This window comes from Rhincodon typus, chromosome 9 (genome assembly GCF_021869965.1).
Source record: "Rhincodon typus isolate 14 chromosome 9, sRhiTyp1.1, whole genome shotgun sequence".
Lineage (NCBI taxonomy): Eukaryota > Metazoa > Chordata > Chondrichthyes > Orectolobiformes > Rhincodontidae > Rhincodon > Rhincodon typus.
This window is the reverse complement of record NC_063340.1, coordinates 40,416,281-40,443,646: the sequence shown is the minus strand read 5'-3', so window position 1 is coordinate 40,443,646 and position 27,366 is coordinate 40,416,281. Positions and strand designations below refer to the sequence as shown.

Below are 27,366 nucleotides of genomic sequence, written 5' to 3'. Positions count from 1 at the left end.
TATAGGCCTAAACTGCTCACTCTCTCTTTATAAGATAAACCTCTCACTGTTGGAATCAATTGTGTGAATCTCCTCTGCACTGGCTCCAATGTAACTACATCCCTCCTTAAGTAAGGGAGCCAAAACTTTACTCAAGACTCCAGGCGCAGTCTCACTAATGTCTTGTAAAGTTGCAGCAACACAGGAACCTACATTTATACTCTATTCCTTTAGCAATAAGTGCTAAAATTCCATTTGCATTCCTTATTACCTGCTGTACCTTGATACTGTACTAGTTTTCTTCAATTCAAGCACATGGAATCCAGATCCTTCTGCACCAAAACACTCTGAACTTTCTCTCCATTTAGGTAATAAGTTGTGTTTCTACTCCTCCGATCAAAATGGGTAATCTCACACTTATCCTCATTAAACTTCATCTGCCAAATTTTGGCCTATTTACATTAACCCAAGGGATAAATCGGGAAATTAAAGTCAGTCTAATCTCGGTGGTGGGGAAAATTTTGGAAGCAATTTATAAAGGGACATAATCAATCTGCACTTGGAGAGGGAAGGATTGATCAAAAACAGTTGATATTGTTTTGTTAAACGGAGGTCATAAGCCCATAAGAAATAGGAACAAGAGTTGGCCATTTGGCCCTTTAAGCCTGTTCCACCATTCAACAGGATCATGACTGATTCCGAGTCTGATCAACTTGACTGAATTTTTCGAAGAGTAACCAGGTGAGTAGAGGCGGCTTTTGATGTAATCTACTTGGACTTCAGTTTGTTAAGGTCCCACATGGGAGATGGATAGCAAAGGTAAGAGCCCAATGGATCCAAGGAAATTTGACAAATTGATTCCACAATTGGCTGAGTGGCAGGAAGCAGAGGGTGATGGTTGAGGTTTGCTGATTAGAAGTGTGCATCCTGTGTGATTCCACACAGTCAGTGCTGGGGCCTTGTGATTTGCGGTTTATATAAATGATTTACAACTAAATGTAGGAGGGTTGATCAGGATATTAGCAGATAATAAAAAAAAAAATTGATGGAGTGTTAAATAGTGAGGAGGATAGCATTCAACTACAAGAAATGAAATACAAGATCCGTGGTAAATGGAATTCAATCTAGATAAATGTGGGGTGATGCACTTGGGCAGGACAAACAAGTCAAGAGAATACATGATGAATAATGGGATTCTGGGAAGCACCGAGGATCAGAGAGATCTTAACTGACTTGCACACCGAACTCTTAAGGTAACAGGGCAGGTGAATAAAGCGATTAAGAAGGCATATTTATTAGCTGAGGCAGAGAGTTTAGCAGCAAGTAGGTTATGCTGGAACTGTATAAAACATTGGTTAGGCCACAGCTAGATTACTGTGTGCAGTTCTGGAATCCATAATTATAAAGGAAAGTAAAGTTGCCACTGTCTCACCAGATCATACGGCTGCTCTCTCATCAACAAGAGATGACTGTTGGTGGCTAAACCTGACAGTCACCACATCTCATGTGAGGGGAGAGGCTAAGAAGGAGAATCCTTTTTTGGTAATCTCAGCCAGTGCAGGAATTGAATCCATTCTGTTGGCATCACTCTGCATTGCAAACCACTCATTGAGCCAACTGAGCTAACTGAACCCTTATCCACATTATAGAAGGAATGTGATGGCATCAGACAGGGTGTAGAGATGATTTATCAGGACGTTGCCTGAGCTCGAGAGTTTCAGTCTTGAAGACAGATTAGACCGCCTGGGGTTGCTTTGCCTAGAACAGATGAGATTGAGCAGTGACATGATTGAGAATATATACCCTTTTAGGTTGTCTTGCAATAAAATAAGGAAACATCACAGAAGTAGTTTTTTGATAAACATTACTTATCCTTAAATCTTTCTAGTATATGTGTTCTCTGATTATAAATCGTGCTGTTCATCTGAGTACAAAACAAGAAGTCAAATATTTTATTCTGAATTTGTCAAAACTACAACACTCGCTCAGCTAAGGTAAATAAAATATTAGTAACCATGGGAAAATGCCACATCATCAAATGCCATGACAGCAAATGTCACTTGATTAAATCTCCAGGAAATACATCAAACCAGTTTTGGCAACTCCAAACATATCATCTTCATGAAGAGTGCTAGTGGGGTCTACTGGCAGGGGGAAAAGGGAATCCTAGCGGCAAGATAAGTTGGCACAGGCCAGAAAAGTGGTTTGATTTCTGAAGAAAAAATATAACTTAAGAAATGCAGCAGTCAACAGGTACATAGCAGAATACCTGACATAGTAAATGGCAGTCAAATATTGGATAAGGTTGAATGAGGTCAATGCAATCTCTTGTAGTGAATTTAAATGCCAACCTAATCACATGTACAAGTCTCCAACATGAGGTCTTGAACCAGTAATAACATTGCAACTAGCCGGGCTGGCATCCTAGTTGCCTACAAAATCAAAGGTCATGTGGTGCAGTCAGCAAGACTTTACTTCCAAGATTTGGGTGCAAATACTTCCTCAACTGGCAATAGGACCTCTATTGGTTCCCATACAGTTCCAATAATTCTCATTCACCAGTACACTCAATGTAAATTCAAGAGAGTTTGTAGGCATATTGGGATTTGGGATTCAGCAATGCTCTGGGATTTATATTGGACTGTGACAAGAGGGCTAATGCATCCACTTCCATGTCGGCTAGCATAATTAAAAGCAAAGCCAGTATAAATAGTATCTGTTCAGTATATTTCTGCAGAGGCAGTGGATCCACAGAAATATTCCAGGCATGCATTATTGGGTGAAGAATATTCTCCTTTACAGCCTTTCTTGCTCCTTCCAATGGACTGTGATCACCACTCTCACTCTCCTCATGCAGGCAGCACTTATTGCAACATTTTGTAAATTCTTCTATCATGTTGGTTATTTGGATTTTCCACTCATCCTTAACTAGAGCAGCGGAGAAGTCTTAGATTTAAGTTTGCTGATTTCCATTTATGCAATTGGATGTGCTATACAAGTTTCCTGACAAAGAACAACTTAGAATTATACTTTAAACCATTCCTTGGCATGTTTTAATAATTTGCTAGAATTCAGCAAATGTACTTACAAATTAAATGCCACATCACAGTTTCAATCAAAACACATTCATTATGTAAACTTTTACACATTTAAACAAAATGTATGATTCGACTTTTTGCAGTTCTTTTCCTCCCGCCTGCATTCTGTTGAAACCAATGACATGACAAAGGAATACACTCGAATTTACTACGCACTAAATGTAAAGCTATAGACATGGACACCTGAAGGGCAGGATCCTTCTCTAAATGCCTACTGTATTTACCAATCGCAAAGCAGACTTCACAAATTAAGGAAACTGTTTGCCCCATCTCTGCTCATTTGAAGGGAAATCAAATACTTGCATCCATCTACATCCAATATCTCCAACTCAATCACATTTTCTTATACTCAAGTTGTGAATCACATAAATGATTGACAGCTGATGGTGTCTGGCCCAAAGCCAGTAACCCTTGTCAGCATGACAGACTGCAGATCCAGGTTCTTTACTTATCCATTCTGTTGCAGGCACATGCTTTTGCTTTAATGTAAACTATCCTGAAAGGTTTAGTCTGCCTCAGCAATTTCTACTGAAAGTTTATTTATGGTTGTATTACAGTAAAGTGGCTCCATCTGCTGTGGAAGTCCAAAGTAAATAGTTCAACACCAGTCCCCCACCCCTTCAGCTGGCAGTGCGTAATTGGGCCAAGTAGCATCAAAACTTACAAAATGTATGATCCTCTGTGAACTTAACATTGACTCATTCAGAATTTGTAAGGACTTTCTTTCTTCTTTCATTTTAAAAACAAAAAGCTTATCTGAAGTTAAACTTTCACTGTAACCTTGCCAACCATTCCAGCAGGTTAGATCATTAATACCTTAATTTAAAGGACTGTATGCTAGCATTTGGCTAAAGTGTTGTTTATTTGCACATACCTTATAAAATCAAATTCCTCCCACCATTACAGACAGATAACTAATTGAGCTCTGCAGTATTTACATTATCCACATTCCATTTCAACTTCACTGAATTTTTTCAGATATAAATTTCCAAATAATCACTTTCATTTTCAACTTCAAGGCCTTGAGGCAGTCAGGTGCTTGACAGCTCATCAAACATACCTTAGTTTCCACAAATAAAGCATTTATGCTACATATGTTTAAATTCATCTTTAAAAAAAAATTTTTTTCCTTTTAAACTCGCAAGACTGAAGATACGTTTGTAGATAAAAATGAATGTAATACTTATGACGGGTTAACTAAAATCAATATTTCTATGGTTATCTTTGTGGTGCAGACCACGGACTGTTAATTTAATACACAATTCAACCATTACATTTTCTAAATCACACTGACAGAATATCACTAAAAGTGTGACTGTGTAAGTATGAGAATTAACAACACAAAAATCTGTTCGAGTTGAAAGTCAGACCTCACTATTTTGAATGCTTTTAGCATAGAGCCTGACTTTTGAACATGTAGTCACATTTTATATATTCAGAAGCACAATAAGCGAAAGGTGCATTATTGTCCTGATCTCCAGGAAAGCTAATTTATTTCTTAATTAAAAGAGACCTCAGAATGTTAACAAGGTTGTGATCAAAGATTAGTCTGTAGGAAATTAACCCTTTACCTTTAGGTGGCTTTCCATGAGGAAGTCAGAGGCTTCAATTAATATTTTTACTTTTGTTGCAGGTGAGAGCAAGAGGTTAACAGCCCTGTCACTAGATAAAGCTGTCCAGTGAGATAGCAGTTACATATGGGCATAGGCCACTTTGCCCTTGATGCTCATTCCTCACTAGTCAAGATGTGCCATCTCAGCTTCAAACCACTGGCTTTATCTGATCATGCTGTGAAACACCTGCACTGGCGATCAGGCTTTGGCTTGATGTGCAAAGATCTGCCATCATCTGCTTGACATTGCACAAGTTATAATTATTCATCTGAATGAATATGTCAGAGCAGCAGCAGCAACCCTCTCATCACGGCAGCAGAAAAATACATCAAAACATTATCATCCCAGCAGGAAGACAGGGACCATAAGGAAAATTATGCATTTCAATATGGATGCCATGTAAAAATGTCAAGCTATAACTCTAGCAGTGGAAAGAAAATCATATGCCTTAATTAAAAATATCTTCAAATACTACTGCCTAACACTTGGCAACAAATGCATGGATCAAATCTACAAAATAAACAAACGTAGCAAACAGTTACAAAATACGTGTATATTGTAAGAAAATACATGTATTCTGTAACAATTTTTTGTTGTAATTCATATATCTTCCAGTAACAGACTTGGGCAGTTATTTATTTTGAAACAATTAAAAGCAAAAAGGGATATAAAGATAAAATACTGATTTATAAAATTTACTTCAGATTCAAATTAATTTGTGTTGTATTGTAGATTGTATAACTAAGTTGATCATCAGGTCTGCCAAATGCCCTGTGACTCATTAGTTTGCATTTGTATAATTATTGAAACTTACAGGATCTCAATATTTGACATTTTCCTTTTTGGTACCCTGTCACTTTTCATGTACTGGCTTTGATTAGATGGTAACTTCTTGAAGTTTTAGTTATCTGACTTCCATTTTGTACATTCTTACGCTTTTCCTACATTCTGCCATTTCTGCCTTGTGTCCATTTAATAGAAAGTCCCATATGGGTAGTCTTTATTTTAGTTTTGCTGCTCAGGGAACAGGATGCATTCTTTGGTTAAAAATGTGCTACATCATATTGGTATTCACAATATGGTCCTAACAAGTCCCATTCCAGGACTTTGTGCTCAAAGCCTAGGCTTACATTTCATATAGTGGTACCATTTTCAGTTGTGATATTACACAAAGGCCCTGTTGGTGTTCTTGAGCGTACATCAAAAATACTACAGCACTATTTGGAAACAAAATATGCAAATACTAGGTATCCTAAGGGCACAGTGGCTAGCACTGCTGCCTCAACGCCAGTGACCTGGGTTCGATTCCAGCCTTGGGTGACTGTCTGCGTAGGTTTCTTCCGAGTGCTCCGGTTTCCTCCCAAAGTGCAAAGACATATAGGTTAGGTCATAGAATCGCTATAGTGTGGAAAGAGGCCATTCAGCCCATCCAATGTGCACTGGCCCTCTGAAGAACATCCCACCTAGACCCAGAACCCTGTCCTATACCCGGCATTTATCATGGCTAATCCACCTAACCCGCACATTCCTAATCACAATGGAGCAACTTAGCATGGCCAATCCACCCAACCTGCACATCTTTGGAATGTGGGACGAAACGCACGCAGACACGGGGAGAATGTCCAAACTTCTCACAGTCACCCAAGGCTGGAATCAAACCCAATGGTAACCACTCAGTGCTAACCACTGAGCCACCGTGTTACCCTGGTGGACAGGCCATGCTAAAAGTTGCCTGTAGTGTCCAGGGATGTGTAGGTTAGGTGGGTTAGTCATAGTGAAATCCACCTGTTGGGTTACGGGGATGGGGTGGGTGGGTTGCTCTCCAAACTCGCTTAAGAGTGTCAGTGAGAAGCTGATGATGCCATGTTTAGATCTCAGATAGAACCAACATGACACTGTCATATGCCCCACCTTCAGGTTCTAACCAAGAAATCAAGGAGAAGTTCTACATCGATCTCAAAGTCTTTGCTTCCATTTGCAGGGACGATGAGGTCATTCTCCTAGTAGAATTACTTGAAAAATTGGAGTGGACCAACATTAATGGCAACCTACATTTGACCAAGAGTGCCAACATGGAACAGATTGTTATAATCATGGTCTTTCACCAAGCAGCAGCTGAAGACCACATTAAGGCCCCAGAGGTCTGGGCATTGTTATTGTTCAGGAGGTGCCATTGTCTGAGGTACAGAACAGGTGTGTCACAATGGCCACAAAGGATTCTGAAGATAACTGGATGGATCACTGCCACGTGCACTTAGCAACAAACATACACCTCGTGCCAAGATACTGAAAAATCTAAGGATCACCCAGAGAAAGCTGTATATTACTGTCTTGAAGAGCCATAGGAAGAGGTTCAGGGCCATTGCATAATGGACTTGACCATTGTCAAGTGCCCATCACTGATGTAACCTCTATCTAGGCATACTGGGATCAACTGAAGTCTGCCATCCTAGAAATCTGCATTGAGACTCTTAGATTTTCTCGGTGATAGAAGCAGGACTGATTTGACACTAATGACACCCAAATCTACACTCTCAAGTGGAAGCAAGCAAACTCTGTCACCTAGCAGAGCTACCCACTTTCCCAGCGAATGACAGCAACATACCAACAGTTGATGGCTGATATCTAATGATGCATTGATGATGTGAAGAACAATTAGTGGGTGGAGAAAATGTATGAGATTCGGACTTATGCTGACCAGCATGACATGCACAACCTTTTCGGGCTAACAAGGCGACTGAAGAATTGCATTCGACCAGACAAAATCCTCTCCATTCATGGGATGGCTCCTAGCACCTCAAAGACAACAATGCCATTCCTCAGCATTGGAAGGTGGTCTTTGAACTCTTCCTGAACCAAGAGTACACCATTTCAGAGGAGGTCCACAAAGTTAACCCATAACACCATAGAGGATTCTGTCAGTGATCCACCAATGAGCTTAAGTAGACCATTTGAACTGATGAAAACCCACAAAGTGTGACAGCCAGATGGTATAACCACTGAGGTCTACCATGCTGGTGGCTATCAGCTCATGCTATGACTCCCTCAGCTCACCCTCCATCTCTGGAACAAAGACGACATCCTCAGGGATTTCAAGAACATGGGCATCATGATGATCTACTTGGGGGAATAAACAGGATTTGCAAATTGCAGGGGGCTTTCCCTCCCGTCCATTGAAGCCAAGATCCTGGCCCAACTTCTTTGTCTTGTCTGAGAAATTCTTCTGGAAACCCAGTGTGGTTTTTGGCCATCCAGAGGTACTCCAGACTTTGTCTAGGTGGCTAGAAGACCCAGGAAAAATGTCAGAGCAAAAATCAAGAATCATTCCTCACCCTCATTGACGTGACCAAGGCATTTAACTCCCTAAATCACAAAAGCCTATGGAATGTCCTCCAGTATGTTGGTTGCCTATTGACAATCATCATCATCCTGAGACCTTTGTAAGAAAATGACTGTCACTGTCCTGAGCGGAGGATCTGAAATTTGACATCTTTTACATCAAGACTGGTGTCAAATAAGGTTGCGTGATCACTCCTGCGTGTTCCTCATCTACTTGAACATCATCGTCCACATCATCCAAGTTGACATATCAGTGCTGTCAGAATTCAATATCTTCTGGTCAGGAAATTTTCAAACCAAAACCACTTTAGACTTTCACAGCCTTCAGTTTTTGGATGACTACTGCAGGGTGGTTTACTCTGTACAGTAAATACAAAGGATGCTCTACCTTTTCAATACCTTGAATAAGATGCTAGACCTGTTCTTAAACAATCACTGAGACAAAGGTCCTCCACCCACCTTCCCCTGGCCAGAATAGCATCCCCGAGCCACATACATTGGCAGGGTGGCTCTGGAGTACGTGTAACACTTCCCATATCTCTGCAGCCACCTCTCCCAAATCATTGAAGAAATCCAGCACTGAGTCAACTGTGCCACTGCTGCTTTCTCCAAGTTGGGATGCATCTTTGACACCAGGGACTTGTGAAAGTTACCAAAGATCCTGCTTTAGAAGACTGCTGTGTTGACCAGCTGCCTGTATTGCAATGAATCCTGGTCCTACTACTAACATTACATTAAGAATTTTGAGAGCTTTCATCAATAGTGTCTACAGTGATCAAATGGGACGGCTGGCGGATCAACACGCGGATCTTCCGAGAAACTTCATCTGCCAACATCAATGGCTTGCTCCCGAAGAACCAACTCCAATCTATAGGCCAATGCGTCCCAATGTCCAAGGCCACCTTGTGCAGCAAGTTTGCTTCTCAGTTCTCCATTGATCAACACTCAATGGGTGGCCTAAGGAAGAGGTATAAGAATACACTCAAGGTCACCCTGAATGATGGAGGTATAGGCATCTCTGATAGGGAAGAGAAAGTTGCCGACTGCTTGACACAGTACCTCCTAGTCCATTAAAGCACAAGCCACGTAGACGCTCAGCAACTCAAATCGTGAGGTGGAACGGTGGCAGAGGAAGGAGAAGGCAGTAAATTCAGGGCTATGATTTACCATCTCAATCTTCAACTATTAAAAGAATTTTAAATGTTTAATGTGACAGTTTCTTGACTTCCCTGGAGGGTAAGTTCACAAAATCAACAAAAAGGCCATTACAGCTAATCCTGGAAAATGCAGAATTCATAAAATCATTTGGCAAACAGATCCTGGCATCTTCAATAATGTTATAGTTCATTGAAGAGCTGAAATATGCAAAGGGCTGCAAAGTGGCAAAGTAGCATTGAGTGAAGCAATAGGCCATGACCCTTTATACAGCACTCCAGGGGAGTTCAGGGATCATGGGTTGTAGTCAGGGATCAAGGAGGGAGTTGGGGTTGGTGCTGGTGATTGGAAAAAAAAAAAATCAGTAGAAAAGTTACCCAATAAGTCACATTACAATTTATCTGTCTAATGTCTCCTGCATAATCATCCAGGTAAGTATATTGAAACCAATCTGGAGTCTCTGATTTTAACTCAGAGTCAGAAACATTTTAGGAGGATCCCAGAATGCAATGAAATGGCCCAGTGGAATCAAATCCCTTCCCACAAAATCAATGCATCAGACGAAATGGAAACCTGAATATCTGGGGCATGACTTTTTTGAGTCACAAATCAATCTGACACATACATTTGACTGGCACAGAAGGTAGGGCTAGTTGTCTAAACAAACTCAATAGCAGGACGTTTGCTGCAAATTTCAGGAAAACATAAAAACTTTTTTTTTTCAAAACTGCAAAGATTTGGTTTATTGAAACACGACCAAAGAACAGACAAGGTAAAGAGTGTTTTTCTTCCCCAGCTGCACAAATCTGCAGACATAATGATTATATGGCTTAGTGTCAGACAAGTGCTCAGGCACAATCGAGACCTAATACAGCACAAAATAAAGAAGCTTCCTTTGACAAGTGTATGTCACTAAGTTCTAAAAAGATTGGCGAACAAAAATAATTCCCCACTTCCTAGGGGATGGCCAGTTGTCTGCAGACATAGAACTGAGGAATACTGTCTTTTAAACTGAAGGAAAAGACAGCAGCTTCACTTGCTACACCAAATTGAATCTGGATTCTGTGATTTTTAATGTGAAGTATTTTGAAGGGCTAATGGAGAAATTGAGGCAGCATGGTGACTCAGTGGTTAGCACTACTGCCTCACAGCATCAGCGACCTGGGTTCAATTCCATTCTCAGGTGATTGTGCAAACTCCACATACATTCTCCCTATGTCTGCGTGGATTTCCTCTGGGTGCTCAGGCATTGTCCCACAGTCAAAAGATGTGCAGGTTAGGTGGATTGGCCATTGGAAATTGCCCATGGTGTCCAGGGAGGCACAGGTTACGTGGATTAGCCATGTGAAATGCTAGGTGGGGAGACCATGGGTCTGGGTGGGATGTTCTTCAGAGGGTCTGTGAGAACTCATTGGGCTGAATGGCCTGCTCCCACACTGCAGGGGTTCTATGATTCTATAAACAACTGGATAATAAAACTGGCATTTATTTATATAAAGGAACTAGAATTCCATTGGCTCTATCTTGCCAGATATCAATTAATAAGAATTGTATTCAATTGCTTGTTGTCTATTGGATGAAAACAACAATATTTATTTTGAGTTTATAAAGTACACTGATTTTTCTCCTCTTGCTGATTTACTTCTCTCTTTATTTCTTCATGGAATCATTCCTGGGTCCAGTCATGGTCATACAGCATGGAAACAGACCCTTTGGTCCAACTAGTCCATGCCAATCCTGTTCAAAAACTAAACGAGTCCCACCTGCCTGCATTTGGCCCAGATCTCTCCAAACCTTTCCTATATGTACTTATCCAATTATCTTTTAAATGTTGGAACCTTAACTGCATCCACCACTTCCTCTGGCAGTTGCCCCTCATGTCCTTTTAAAATTTTCTCATTTCACCTTAAAAACATCCCCCTAGTTTTCAACTCACCCACCCGAGGGAAAAGCCCTTGCTATTCACCTTATCTATGCCCCTCATGACTTTATAAACTTCTGCAAGATTATCCCTCAGCCTCCTATGCTTCAGCGAAATAAGTCCCAGCCTATCCAGCCTATTTTTATATCTCAAACCCTCCATTCCCAGCAACATCCTGGTAAATCTTTCCTGAACCTTCTCCAGTTTAATAATATCATTCCAAGAGCAAGGAGACCAGAACTGCACATAGTACACCAGTAGAGGCCTCACCAATGTCCTGTACAACCTCAATGTAATCACGAGTGACTTTCATTCAAATTATCCAACAAAGCCTTCAAATTTTTTGATTAAGGACACTTCATCATAGCTTAGGACAACGTTTCCTCACTCAAAGTCCACCCACATGCCCTTGCAGCAGATATCATTGGTTAAGGATACGGTTCTTTGTCTGTCCTCTTCCAGTCTATGGCCATTGTAACAAAGTTACCAGCACCTTGCCTAAGATCAGGTAACACAATATAGATCAGGAATCTTCCTCAGCTGATTAGTTCAGCTAATAGATGAATAAACTCAGCAAACCAAAAGCAAGGTTCAAACAACTGACTTTGAAATGTTTTCACAAGATTGTTCTTCCAAACAAGATGTCTGTTTATCTTAACAGTAGATTAGCTACACACATTATTCATATAGTTTATAAAGACAGAATATTTCCTTGACAAGAACACTATGGTATTCAAGAACAAAACAAAGAACTTTTTAAGACAACATTTACGGAATTTGACTTGTACCTGTTGTGTCCAAGAAATCACAAATGGAACAGGAAAATCTGTGGAACAATCAGGTGGTTCAGCTGGGTACTGAAGATAAACAAAAAGATATCAAGTAAAGATTAGGTTGTTGATGCCTGTAAAAGTGTCAAAAACCTAAAATGATCAAATCTCTGACCTCCTGACTTCAATGCAAGAGCTCCCTGGAACAAACATTTGCTTGCAGAAGAACTTACAAAAAAAATTGAAATAATTTCAAAGAGAGAATAAACAGAGTTAATTTTTCAAATCCAGTGACCCTTTCTCAAAACTGAACCACTGGATTCAAAACATTAAACATTTTCTCTCGACAGATGCTGCCCGACCTTCTGAGTTTCTCCAGTATGCTCTGTTTTTGTTTCAGATCTCTAGCATTCACAGTTCTTTATTTCATTACTATAATTTCATACCCATTTATTACAGAGTATAAATTAATTTTCAAACCAACCTGCTAATGCACACCTGCATGCACGAGTTACATTGAACTGTTACATCTAAAATTGACGCACTTCTATTTAGTTTGGTCAGAATACACACCCATTCTCTTGCACCACTTCTAAAGTCAGTGAGCACTGTACACCCAGCCTAACTTTAGATTGATAAAGAAAATGCAATGCATTAACATTCCTTGGAAAAATGTAAATATGAAGAACACAAGATTTCTTAAATTTTCTATTATAACAATCAGAAAACTTATTGTGTTTTTGTAATAACTCTTCAGAGGCTAGCATCCCATCACCCTTTATTTAAAAATACACAGCCTTGGACAGTAGCACTGCTTCACACTGTGTCAGGCATTCAGGGTTTCAATATACCCGACATTCATTCTTCTTTGTCAACCAGGTCTCCCTGATTGGACCACATTAACAGCCCCTCATATTCTCTGGAGGTCTAGATTACTGACCTTGTTACAACCACTACAGTTTTAAATACAAGTGAGCTAGGAGTTCACCAGCCTCAATAGTTATGTCTGATCCAAAAAGAACAAAAACAGATCCTATTTGATTCTTGGCTTGTGGTGTGATTAAGATGTTTCAACTAAGACAAAGGTGCTTGCCTATTTATCTTGGTATCTCTTGGCTTTTGTTGTAGGCAAAAAAAGTTAAGACTCCCAGTACTAATCACTTCAATTATCTGCAGTGGAAAATGTATTTCAATGAATAAATTAGGACAGAATTCTGTTGAATTTCCCTGATGGTTCATGTGAGAATGACTACGTTTAAAATTATCAAGTAAGAATTACCAGAAATGTCAGCTTTCACCACTCTCAGGTGGTGAAATATACTTATCTGTGGAATATACTGTCTTCAAAAGTGGTCAAAAAAACTTTGCCCAATACCTACAATAAACATTCCTTGCTCTTAAGTAAAGAAATAGACAAAGGTCTAAGTTGAGTACTTGCCAAAAACAAAAGTACTCTGCTGAGATAGTAGGAACTGCAGATGCTGGAGAATCTGAGATAACAAGGTGTAGAGCTGGATGAACACAGCAGGCCAAGCAGCATCAGAGGAGCAGGAAAGCTCCTCTGATGCTGCTTCGCTTGCTGTGTTTATTCAGCTCTACACCTTGTTATCTCAGAACTCTGCTGGGTACAGTTTCAAAAAAATTCAATACAAATGGCTGGATTCCATCTTTCCTGTTTGCGGCCGGGGCATACAAAAAAGGACAGAGTAATACTAACTCAGGTATTGCTAGTCAAAACCAACCAAAAGGTGAAACTTGATAATGGACTCTTAAGTATGTACAGCAGTACTTCACTGATGTTTTCCTAATGTGAACCCAATTTAATACCTTAGATGCTATGTGATCCCCAGAAAGTAAGTTTGGGGTGGGGTGGGGCAGGAGAGTTGCTGTGTGGGGAATGGGTGGCTTCAGACTGCAGTCACTGAGCAGAGCCGGGGCAGCTTTAGTCCTTGATCAATTGGGACAACGACTTATGGTGGGAGTAGGAGTGGGATAACAGTAGTTGATGAAGAAGTAGAATTTCTCCAAAGAAAAAGGCCTGCCTGTTTCTAGGCTTTTTTTTGCAGCTGTAACTGGGCCTCAAAGAGCATTCCATTGTCTACCAACAAAGTCGCAAGCATTTTTGCAGGCCTCAAAGCTGTCAGAAATCAGCTCAAGTTCCACGGCAGTCATTGCAGACACTGAGATCGAGGCCCCAAAATCTTATCTCACGGAGTTTGGGAAGCCCTGTTCTACAACAGCAAGTTTCAAAAAAAAAAAAGCAGCAATTTCATATTCCATAAAGAATAGGATTTATTTTTGAAATATACAAGTAAATATTAAAGGCATACCCTGAAAAATTAGGGCATCTACACAAAACTAGATTTAAAATATGTCATTTAGTTTCAAAAGTAAAATAATTACATTTCTCAGCCAGCCTTCCTCCCTCATTTTCTGAAACTACTCACTCCCCACTAAGGGATATACACATGGGCACTTTTGTCCTTTGTGTATTCAGTCTAAACAGTCCTTCACATACGTATGTGTGGGGAAGATCGGAACTATGCAAACAAAACCAAAGAAGAAACAGGTAAAGAGATTTTTTTGTCCCCAGTTACACTGATCTGTTGAACATATATGACACAATTGGTAAAATAGTCAAGAGTTAAGAAGTTTGAGACCCAATATAGCTTAAAGTAAAAGATGTTTACCTTGTCAAACACATATCACAAAGTTCTAAATGAAACAGTGTGCAAAAATGATTTCCCACTCCCAGGAAATGTATGTTTCCATACAGAAGTTCATGTGATTTTAAATGACGTTATTTTAAAGAAAATAAAATTGTGGCATTTTCACTTGCTATCATGTTCCTGTATTATGAGCATTGGAAAGGAGTCATGAACCTAGGTATAGCAAATATCCCTTGGTTCCAGGAAACAGTGGAGGTGGCTCAAAAATGGTTGAAACAATCAAGGCATTATGGCATTTTCTGATACCCCTGAATATACAGACCTTGGAGTGCATGTTCATAGTTCCTTGAAAGTGGAGTCACAGGTAGATAGGATAGTGAAGAAGGTATTTGGTATGCTTGCCTTTATTTGTTGGTGCATTGAGTATAGGAGTTGGAGGTCATGTTGCGGCTGTACAGGATATTGGTTAGGCCACTTTTGGAATACTGCATGCAATTCTGGCCTCCCTGCTATAAGAAGGATGTTGTCAAGCTTGAAAGGGCTCAGAAAAGATGTACAATGGATGTTTCCAGGGTTGGAGGGTTTGAGCACTAGGGAGAGGCTGAGTAGGCTGGGGCTATTTTCCCTTGAGTGTTGGACCTTATGGTGGTTTCTAAAATCATGAGGGGCATGGATAGAGTGAATAGGCAAGGTCTTTTCCCCAGGATGGGGAGTCCAAAACTAGAAGGCATAGGTTTAAGATGAAAGTGGGAAAAGATTTTAAAAAGGGACCTCAGGGGCAATGTATTCACGCAGAGGGTGGTGTGTGTATGGAAGGAGCTGATAGAGGAAGTCGTGGAGGCTGGTACAATTACAACATTTAAAAGGCTTCTTGATGGATATATGAAAGGAAGGTTTCAGAGGGATATGGGCCAAATGCTGGCAAATGGGACTAGATTTATTTAAGATATCTGGCTGGCATGGACGAGTTGGACCAAAGGGTCTATTTCCATGCTGTACATCTCTATGACCCATGACACTGCATGCTGACAGAGTGGTAGCCCTATGGTCCAGTGCATTTCTCCATTACTGTAGAGGACCTGCAAAGCCAGATGTGTACTATTGATAGGACTCTGCATCTTTCAAAATCTTGCTAACCCGGCAAAGCCATGTGTGCACTTCTCCTGTTTCTGTCTGGTAAGAGACAAAACCATGAAATTGTTCTATGATCTATTACTGCTCACGGTGTATGCAGCCTTCAACATGGCTGTCTGTTGCTGCAATACAGAAAATTGTTGACTACATTCCCTGCTTCTGCTTGGAAAGATTTACATGCATTGAAATTCAGTGTTGAATTCAATGGCATTGCCATCCTCACCCTCTTGACTCACTGCAGGTCCTATTGAAGCAGGTGGCCTAGTAGAATGACCACATCCTTTTTAAATCATAGATTCCTCAGACAATGCTTATGGCTGAAGTAGTGATAGGAGGTGTGCTCTGTTAAGACCATTACTTGGTAGGATCTGTTACTTCTGCACACAGCCTCCCTTCTCAGTGGCTTGCAATCAGTGTCCCTGGCATATCACAATTCAAAATAAACTACAGTTGTAGATCCCTAACGCTGCAAAGTTCTTTGCTAACAAGGCATAAATCTCCTCTGGCCTCTACCAGGATGCGGCAAACAAAAATGTGACTATCCTGAGAGCACTGTATATCTATGAACTTAGTTACATGAAAAAAGCAAGTCAAATGCACCATATTTGCAGTTCCATATAACTCTAAGCTGATCCTTTACATAACTCTAGGGGAGGCTGGTGGTGAGGGCAATGGTTAGATGTGTGAACCTCTTGGATGCATACCAAATGAGAATGATAATAAAAAGATGTTAAATTGACCTGTATTGTCAAAAATTAGCAAAGCAGACATCAAACAGGTCTTCAGAAGTTGTTTGAAGTCATAAGTAATGCTCTGTGTGCTACTGCACCCTTATATAAGCATAGGGTGCCGCATGCGCCCTGTCAGAATAATGCCTACTATTTATGGTTGCTCTGGCTTCCATGGCGTTGGCCCTATAGCATGGCAACACCCAAACATTAAACTAACGTTGTTCAAAATTCTGATTCTTTTTTCCCTTAAGCAAAAGTTTTACATCATAAAAAGGTGTTTCTACATGCTTAGGACAACATTCGCATCAGATCAACCCATGTGCTCTATCAGACCTTTTCATTGATCAAGCCCGATTATTCCATGCACAAATAACTACTTTATGCTCTGTTCAAAGTTAAAGCCATCAACACTTGTTTTTTCGTTAAAATCCAACTTTATTTATACATTTCAAACTACTCAAGTGTCAAAAGTATCAAAGGCAATATCTAATTCACTAATTTTCTGTTTAATGCTTATCCCAACTTTCTGGTAGAATTGTTACTTGCTGCCAAGAATATAGTACTGTACTTAATGAGTGTCACTGCACATTTACATGCAAGTACTAATGTTGTTCTGAAAAGACAAACAAGACACCAGCAAATAGATGCGATCTGCAAATTATTTTTACAGATATTTTTGAATCAACTTGTTTAGAGATGTTGCTACACACCTCTAGAGCAGGTGGCACTTGAATCCAGGCCTCCTGGCTCACACTACCATGTTTCCACAAAAGCCGTAATTTTTTTTTTAAATATAAAGACCTACATGAGACCATAGGCAATATTGCCCTCCAGCACAGTGCAAATTCTGTGTTAGCTCCCAATGTCACCTACCGCAAGGTTTAACATGCAAGCGCTCTGGTTTTATGCTTCATAAATCAACATTCAATGGCAGACGCAAATAAATGACAAATAAGGGATAGTAAGAACAGCCAATGCTGGAGTCAGAGATAACACAGTTTGGAGCTGGAGGAACACAGCAGACCAGGGAGCATCAGAGGAGCAGGAAAGCTGACACTGGGTCGTGACCCGAAACATCAACTTTCCTGTTCCTCTGATGCTGCCTGGCCTGCTGTGTTCCTCCAGTTCCACACTGTGTTATAAATGACAAATAAGAGCTTTTTTTCTTACTTAATGCTGTCAGTACTATATATAAAGTTATTTACTTAAAAGGAGAAAATGTGTCTTTTCTCCTGCCACCGCAAAACTAAACATTTCATGGCTTGTCAATTGTGGACAGAGACAATAGCTGCAAAACATTTTCTTGAACAATATATAGAACAGTATGTAGAACTGATAACAATGCATTTTATACACTTTTTAAATTATCCAAGGAATTACTCCTCTTTAAAAAAAAAGTACATAACCTTAAAAAAAACCACCTGTGAATATGTCTATTGGTGTCCCTTAAACATTTCTTAAATAATTCTAGTTCTTCTAGATGCACTGTAGTAACTCAGAGGCTCCTTTGACAGCATCCTCCAATTCTGTGCCCTCTACAACCTAGAAGGACAACGGCAGCAGAAGTACAGGAGCACCACCACCTGAAAATGCCCATGCCATCCTGTTTTGGAACCGTAATTGCGGTTCCTTCACTGTTTCTCAGTCAAAATCCTGGAACTCTCTTCATGAAAGTACTGTGGGTATTCTGGAAGTTAATTCTAAATAAAACTTGATCACCCAGGAACAAGGCAAGAGTGACTCTCTTGACATAGACCATGTCTAGCATCAAGGAGCCAATTACTGGAGTCAATGAGAATCAGGAGGGGAGGGGAGGAGAAGGAATTTTATGTTAGTTGGAACCATTCCTAGCATAATGGAAGATGGCTGTGTTTGTTAGAGGTGCATCAGCTCAGCACCAGCACACCACCACAGGAGTTCCTCAAATGTTCTAAACCCAACCATCTTCAGCTGCTTTGTCAATAACCTTCCCTCCTTCATAAGGTCAAAAGGAGGATGTTTGCTGATGATTGTGCAATGTTCAGAATCTTCTCAACTCCGAAGATACTGAAGCAGTCAGTTTCCATTTGCAGTAGGACACAGTTAACATTCCAACTTGGGCCATCAAGTGGCAACTAACATTTGTATTCCACACGTGCCAGGGAATGACCCTCCCAAAAGAAGAAAGAATGTAACAGTGGCCATTTACATAAATGACATTACCATTGCTCAATCCACACCATCAACGTTCTGGGGTTTACCATTGACCAGAAATTGGAGTCAACTAGCCGTAAATGGCCTGTGGCTTCAGGACAGGTCAGAGGCCATGTACTGAACAGATAGGAACTCGTCTCTTATTTCCCAATACGCATTCACCATCTACAAGGCACAAGTCACAGTGAGGAAATTCTCTTCATTTACTCGGATGGGTACAGTTCCAACAACACTTAAGAAGTTTGACACTATCCAGGACAAAGCAGCCTGCTTGATCATCACCCTATCCACTACCATAATATCCCTTCAGCACACATGCATAGTGGCAGCAGTGTGTACCATCTACGAGATGCACTGCAGTAACTCAGTGGCTCCTTTGACAGTACCTTCTGATTCTGTGCCCTCCACCACCTGGGAAGGACAAAAGCAGCTGATGCATAGGATCACCACCACCTGTAAATGCTCATCCAAGACACACACACCATCCTGTTTTGAAACTATAATTGCTGTTCTTTCACTGTTCCTCAGTCAAAATCCTGGAACTCCCATCTGAAAGCACTGTGTGTATTTTTACACCCCAATGGCTACAGCTGTTCAAGAAGTCAGCTTAGTACCACCTTCTCCAGGGCAGCTGGGGATAGGCCAAAAATGCTGGCCTAGATGTGGACGCCTAATGAATGAATAAAAATAAATCTTATGTTAGCATTAAATACTCAGGACTGATTAATGAATTATGTTATACTGAGCACTTCCAGCTTTTGGCTAAAGCAACAACTGTCCTAAAACAAATGCAACTGTGAACCAGGCCATCTTATATCATAGGTTTCAAACCTCAAACTCTTAAGTAGGATGAAATGCAAGACCAAATAATAACCAGAAACAAGTTGCCATAGCAAATAAATCCATCTCCTTGTATCTATATTGATTTTTTTTTAATATACAAAATTACTGTTCAAAAGGAATCCCAACACTATATCTTTGAATCCATTATCAGTGCCTCACCTTTGATTTTAATTTAATTGTGATCATATGCTCTCGACCTGCAGAATCCTCAGCCTTCAGCTTAATGGTTCTGAACTCTGCGTCCATATAAGCAAGTCTGAGAAGAAAATAAATGAAAGGTTTATGAAATCAAAGTCTACTAGTGATTTGATGTGTTTGCTTTACCCCTATTAATCTGAAACTAATATCAGAAAGACAAGGTCTTGAGTGCCAAGCATTTCTGCTGTCACAGATTTACTGCTGTTAATACACCAGTCGGCTGTTTAATGTGTTCATATATCACGAAGTTATTTACGACCTGTGTCAAGGCTCACGCTGTGGTCAGTGAGCACCATGTTTCAGTTTTCCATCATGGGAACCTTTGGCACACACAGCAGGTTCTTGTCAGCCTTTACTTATGTTCACATAAAACTTCCTGTCAGGCCTTTGATCAATTTTTGCAGTTTTATACTGCGTTAGACCAGCCGGAATTTTTTTAAGCCCATTAATATTACCAGTTTTTAATCTACTCTTTCTCATTAAATCTTTCATCCTGAAAATTATTAATATTTGCAATGAAAAGCACCATGTATGTATGTGTAACATCTACATTTTGTTCTATCAGAAATTGTGTACAATTCTGGGTAGGAAGCTCATTAATGTGCCTTATTTAATTGGAGAACTACATCTGTAAACCTGTTCCAGCTGTAGACACTCAACTGCTTAGATTGGCATTGTTTTATCAATTTTAAATGGCTCTGACAAAAGTTAGTGGTTAGAGTTTAAAGAATTCAATATATAAAAATTAAGGAACTTGGTATACCTTTGGTGAGACACCAAGTCAAACTGACCATTACATCCCTGGCTTTCTTCACTTGTGCTGAGATAGACAATTTTGGTCAGTGTAGTAGCAAAATCACTGCAGTCTTAGCCTCCTTTGGTTAATGGGGAGAAAGCCAGAATTTCCCAGAATCAGACTGCTAGTCAATTTCTCTTGCAATTGACACAACTGCAATTACCCACATGTAAAATTCCAGAGAGATTTCAGCAGTCATTGGCAGAAGTATATGAGGAAGACCTGGTTTTGTCTATTCTCTACCATTCCTTCTGAAGCTACACAAGGCAAATGAAAGAAGTTTTTGCTCTGGCTGCTAGATGGAAATCCAGCATAAACATGGTGATTGTGTGCCAAGAAGTTTTAAAAAAAAACAAATCTTGGACATTGGGGAGCAGATGTTATTTTATTATTTTGTTGGCAAGACCAGCATTGAAAAAAGTTGTGATTAGTAGCCTTCTTGAACCATTGCAGTCTAGGTAGTTGATTAAAATGCTGTTAGGATGGCTCCCAAAAGTTGAATTAACCAACTCATTTTGAGATTAATCAAAAACAGAGATCAGTTGGTTGAGGAAACCACTTAGCCCCAAACCAGCCACCAAGAAGCGAACACTGTTTCCTGGCAAACTGGGCAGGCAAGTGCCTAAACTGCCCTTGTACCCACAAATCCATGGAAATAATGCACCCTTCCACTGACCTGCAGATGTCAGTATGTGAAGGCATGGCCTGGTGGATCAAAAAAGATGATTTATTTACTGCTTATGAAGCACAGTCAGATTTTGACAGATTTCGAAAGAATGAGAATAGTACAATAGAAGTATACAGAACAGGATTCAGCAGATTGCAGAAATTTCATTTGGAAGAATATAGAAATCAAGACTGCAGAAACTTCACTTGGAAATTCCCCAATCTCTGCTGGCATGAATTATGTGTTTGTGCCAAAGTAACAAGTATGGGCAGACTTCTAGGTTTGACAGGAGTTAAATTTGTGGATAAACATACACTGCCAGAATAAATGTTGAACACACTAAAAAAAAATTCTGAGAAATGCATTACTTTCCAGAAGTGTCCACAGTACAAAGAGAACAATCTGTGAAATGACAGAAAATGGAGGACACAAATGTTAAATTGGTGAAACTGTCTAGATACAAGTCACAGGTATACAAAAATAAAGAACTGAAACTCATAGAAGTGAAGACAGAAATATTATTGATAATTTTTAATGAGGTAAATTTGTGATTTATAAGAGAATGACCACACCCTAAACATTTCTTGAGTTCAATGTTTCAAGTGCAATCCAAATTATTATTGTCGTGAACTGTCCCAAATAGTACAACAAGATCCAAACTAAGCATTAATGGGAAGCTTCAAAGAACAACGGACACATAAATCAAAGAGAAAGCATTGTAGTGTTGACAAGTTTCACCACAGTGATTAATGTGTTGGTGGCAGAGTTTTTCCATTGTGCAGTATTAGACACTGGATACATGTCTACAGTGTGTGAAATAGTGGCTAAAATGCTATCTAGAATCTCCAAGTAATAAGGATTGAGACAAAGTTAGGGAATATGAGATTTTCATCACTTTCAGATTTGTGATTAAACAAATAGTGATTAATCCTTGTATATAGGGGAATCAATCATTTTATTAGCACAAATGTTATGTCCAGTGAAGTACCATTGTTATTATATAAGCCAAAGAAGAAGACACAAATGAAGCTGGATAATGACAAAATTATTGTGCTTGAAGTTACAAGTTATGCAATCTGGATACTTGTATTCCTTTAATGAAACATATCCTCTCCACTAAAGAAGTTTAGAAAAAGAAGTGTTACTGATACCAGGGGTTGTGAATTAGAAGACAAAGTGAATTGTGTTATAATTAAGTAAGCGATTTGAGAAAGGAATTGGCTAATGATGAATTTGGAAATATGTGTATGACTATTAACAATTACAAATTTGGCAACAGGAAAATTTTTTTAAATTGGGTTATGTTAAAGGAGTTATACAGTAACAGACAAAATAGTTCATTAAATTTTGATGGATCATCCAAAATGTAAATTATCATCTCTACTAATATGGGTTGTCCATGCCAAGAGTTTGTTGCAGATGGTTGGAGGATATAGCCCATATCAGTTAAATTTTAATAGGAATCCTGAAGTTCCATCAGTAATAAGTGATCAGTCCCCAGCTTGGGCAGGGTGTACGATTAGCTTAACTTTCTCGGTGTATTTAAATGCATTGCATGCAGGCAGAAAGGCTTTCATTAAAGCTCCAGTCTTAGAAAGAATTCAGAGAGCCTTCAGATACAAGGTAAGGCCATTGGAAACCAGTTTCAATCAGGGAGATGCGGTTTGCAATAAGACGGGGGCTTAAAGACTATAGAAGCTTGGGGAAGGTTCCTGTTGAAAGTAGAGTAATAATGTTACTGTTCAACTATACTCTTCGAGGTTGCTTGGTATGGATTACAACTATGCAGATTCTAAGCATTTATGGAACATAAGAAGGCACCAGCTCTCAAACCCAAGAAGCATCAAAATGCCACAACTGACAGCTTGTCCAATGATAGACCAATTCTGAAGGTAAATATGAAGTTATTGGTTCCAAAGGACAACTGCCAAAAATGGGTGCCGACGTGAAATATTTACCAGAAGAGGCTGTATAATGGAGAAATATGACTCCATATGAGCATGAAAGACCACTGGAAAATATAAAGGTTGGGTGAGGTGCAACAGGTTAGGTCCATGGATGAAGTACAGAAATTGAAGGCAATAAAACTCATACAGTGAGTTTGTAAGTTCAAACAATGGATCTGGGAGCAAACATGTCTCTAAAAAAATTATTATAACCATTGAAAGAAATCAAATTAATAGGAGGTCAAAGAAAAACAGGCCCAGAAAGGGAAAAGCAAGATAGAGGCCGCATTTTAACAAGGTTAAGAAATACAGTACCAACCCCGAATGTCATCAAGACCCGAAGCTCACGTGATTGATAAACTATCTTGGAGCCAAGTTAATACAAGTTGTCAAACAACAAGAATTACAAAGGTGGAGGGAATTTGTGGCTTTAGTGGTATCAGATAGGGGACAAACAGCCATATCACATAGGTGTACACACAGAAGTGTCTCCTGATGGAACATACAAGGTTAATGAAAGCCTAATGGTGCAAGATTTTGAAGAAAAACTGGGGACCACAATCTCAGCAATTGTCGGCAATCACTTTTGAAAATTTTCTTGGCTTTGTTGGCAACAAATGCTTGGGAGTGTAAATCTATTGATATTAAAGCTGCAGTTCTGCAGGGAGATTGATTCAAAAGGGAAGAGTTTATTTGCTCCCCAAGAGGCATCAGATTTAATGAGACAAGCTGGAATTTAAATATATAGATATGGCCTAAATGATGGCTGTAGATTTTGGCACATCTCGGTAAGATCTGTATTAATAAAATTGGGTTGTTTTTAGTTAAACCTCTGTGTTTTATCAACACCAATGGGTAGCTTTCAGGCACCTTTAAGATGTACATGGATGATTTTTTTTACAGCAGTAAGTTTTTGTCATAAGATGAGCCTAAAACAGAATTCAAAATTGGAATTCAGGATTCTGAAGCTTTTAAGTTTGGAAATCAGATAGAATACATCGAATGTCACTTTGCATTAGCATTCCTGTTTGAAAAATTTTAACCCCATTGCTATTAGTCAAAGTAGGACCTCACAAAAAAAGATGCAGCAGCATTCAAAATTGAAAAGAAGGTATTGCAAAGTCTCATTAAACAGCTGAATTGGCTGGGCATTCAAGCAAGGTGCCAATTTTGAAGAATTAGAGTACAACTAAGAAAAGACCCAAAAACAGAAGTTGCTGGAAAAGCTCAGCAGGTCTGGCAGCATCTGTGGAGGAAAATCAGAGATAATGTTTTGGGTCCGGTGACCTTTCCTCAGAACTGATGGTAGATAGCAAAACGTTGGTTTATATGCGGAAGATAGGGTGCAAGGAGCGGGGATCAGGAGTAAACGATAGGTGAAGATAGAGCCTAAAAACAGAGAAGAGGAGTTGAACAGAAAAAGGAGTGGATAACGATCTGGCTAGGAGGGTGAATAGTTGTTAATGGAGGCAGTCAGTGACTCACAGTAAGTAGTGTGTAATGGCAGACTACGTGATAACAAGGCCTAGTGTGTGGGGTAGGAGGCTAGGATTTGGAATGTTCAGGCCCTGAAATTATTAAACTCGACATGGAGTCTGTAGGGCTGCAGGGTCCCCAAGCGGAAAATGAGGTGTTGTTCTTCCGGCTTGCGCTGAGCTTCACTGGAACACTGCAGCAAGTCAGAGACAGAGATGTTGGCCAGGGAGCAGGGTGGTGTGTTAAAGTGGCAGGCAACTGGAAGCTCAGGGTCTTTTTTGCGGGTAGAACATAGATGCTTTCCGAAGCAGTCACCCAGTCTATGCCTTAATCCCCCAATGTAGAGGAGACCACATTGTGAGCAGCGAATGCAGGAGACTAATGTTTGTGCCCTTGGCTACTGGGGACGGAGGAGGTAAATGGGCAGGTGTTACATCTTCGGTGGTTGCAGGGAAATGTGACATGGGGTTGTGGTGGGGGGTTTTAGGGAGTGAAGGAAGAGTGGACTAGGGTGTCCCGGTGGGAATTGTCCCGGCGGTAGGTGGACAAGGGAGGGGAGAGGAATATGTATCTGGTGGTGGCATCTCATTGGAAGTGGTGGAAATGGCGACTGATGATCTTCTGGATGTAGATGCTGGTGGGATGGCAAGTAAGGACAAGGGGAACCCCATCGCTGTTGTGGGAGGGAAGAGAGGGAGTGAGGGCGAAAGTGTGGGAGATGTGTCAGACCCAGGAAAGGATCCTGTCAACAGTGGTGCTGGGGAATCCTTGGTTTAGGAAGAAGGCAGACATTTTGGAGGCTCCCTTGTCAAAGTTGGCCTCATCAGAACATATGTGACGGAGACGGAGGAACTAGGCAAATGACATGGAGTCTTTACAAGAAGCAGAGTGAGAGGATATATAGTCCAGGTACCTGTGGGATTCAGTGGGCTTATGGTGGATATTAGTGGCCAGTCTATCCCCAGAAATGGAAACAGGGAAGTCAAGAAAGAGAAGGTAGGAGTCAGAGATAGACCAGGTGAAAGTGAGGGCCGGGTGGAAATTGTAAGTGAAATCAACGAACGTTTTCAATTCTAGAAGAGAGAGGAAAGCAGCACCAATAATATCCTAGATATATCGGACAAAGAGTTGGGGGGTGGGGGCCGGAATAGGACGGGATTAAGGAATGTTCCATGAAGAGACAGGCATAACTGGGCTCCATCTGGGTACCCATGACGATCCCTCTGACCTGAAGGAAATTGCATAGGTAGCTGCTCTCGCCGCATCCTTAGATCCACACTCAGTGCCATGAAGCATCATATGTACACTGGTGACCCAACTCTCCGATAGCACTGTATCATGTTGGCTCAGGGCTGCACCACACCCCAGTTCTACTTCATCGTCCGGTCCATTCGCTGGGCTAACAATAAACTTTTTCCTTTCAGGCATCAAGGCCCACAAGATGCAACAACTCAAAGATACTCATGACCTTCTGGAACCTTCCTTTCCTCCAATTCCCTCTGAATTCATTCCCCTTCCTCAACCCATCTCTTGTTGGGTATTGACCATCCCTCCTAACCTTCCGCTCTCCAATGCTGAACATTCTTTACACAGCAAAGGTCTCAGCTTTGTCCCTGTGCGTCCCCACCTTAATGAGTTTTGGGCACAGCATGACGTCGAACTCTTCTCAGATCGTCTTCGCCTCCGTGCCCATTTCTTTGGGCAAGAATCTTCTCCCCATCCACAGACCCCTTCACCTAGCTCCAACACTCTTCCCTCCACCTGGACGCCTCCATCTGGCCTTTTACCTTCACTCGATCTGTTCATTGAGAATTGTCAAAGTGACATTGGTCATCTCAATTTCTATGCCCCTCCCTCACCCTCACCCAATCCAACCTATCTTCCTCTGAACTGACTGCACTCCGTGTGCTTAGATCCAACCCTGACTTTGGTATTAAGCCTACTGATAACAGTGGTATTCTTCTAGTCTGGTTTAGTGACCTCTACATTGCAGAGGCTGAGCGCCAGCTCTCAGATACCTCCTCCTATCTTCCCCTGGAACATGACACCACCATGGCACAACACACCATTGTATCCACCACAGTCACTGACCTCATTGAATCTGGTGATCTCCCCCCAGCTGCCTCCAAGCTGATAGTTCCCCAGCCCCACACAGCTCACTTCTACCTCCTCCCACAAATCCACAGACAGGACTGTCCAGGCAGACCCATTCTTTCAGCCTGCTCCTGCCCACAGAACTCATCTCTTCTTACCTTGACTCAGTCTCAGTCTTTCTCCCCTGGCCCAGTCCTTGACCACGTACATCCGCGATTCCTCTGACGCTTTACGCCAGTTTCCAAAATTCCAGTTTGCAGGTTCCAGCCGCCTCCTCTTTACCATGGGCGTGCAATCCCTTCACGCATCCATTCCCCACCAGGATGATCTCAGGGCTCTCTGCTTCTTCCTGGAGTAAAGGCCTGAACCGTTCCCACCCACCACCACTCTCCTCCTCTTGGCCAAGCTCGTTCTCACCCTCAACAACTTCTCTTTTAGCTCCTCTCATTTTCTTCAGGTCAGAGGAGGGGCCAATGGCACCTTCATGGGCCCCAGTTATGCCTGTCTCTTTGTGGGGTGTGGGGAAACATCCCTTGTTCCAGTCCTATTCCAGCCTCCCATCACAACTCTTTCTCCGATATATCAATGATATCATCAGTGTTGCTCCCCCCTCACATCCAGAACTGGAAAAATTCATTGATTTCACTTCCAATTTCCACCCTGTCCTCACTTTCACCTGGTCTATCTCTGACTCCTCCCTTCCCTTCCTTGGAATAGACTAGCCACTAGGATCCACTATAAACC

General features: G+C 40.8%; 1 protein-coding gene across 1 annotated transcript in view; it reads right to left on the bottom strand.

Moving 5' to 3' along the window:
• Positions 1-27,366, bottom strand: part of fancl (FA complementation group L) — a 97,854-nt gene that overhangs the window by 26,279 nt on the left and 44,209 nt on the right. The window contains exons 7-8 of the mRNA XM_048601310.1: positions 19,605-19,701; positions 11,894-11,962 (exon numbers count right to left, since the gene is read on the bottom strand). Of these exons, the coding sequence (XP_048457267.1) occupies positions 11,894-11,962; positions 19,605-19,701 (166 nt within the window). The remainder of the gene's footprint in view (positions 1-11,893; positions 11,963-19,604; positions 19,702-27,366) is intronic.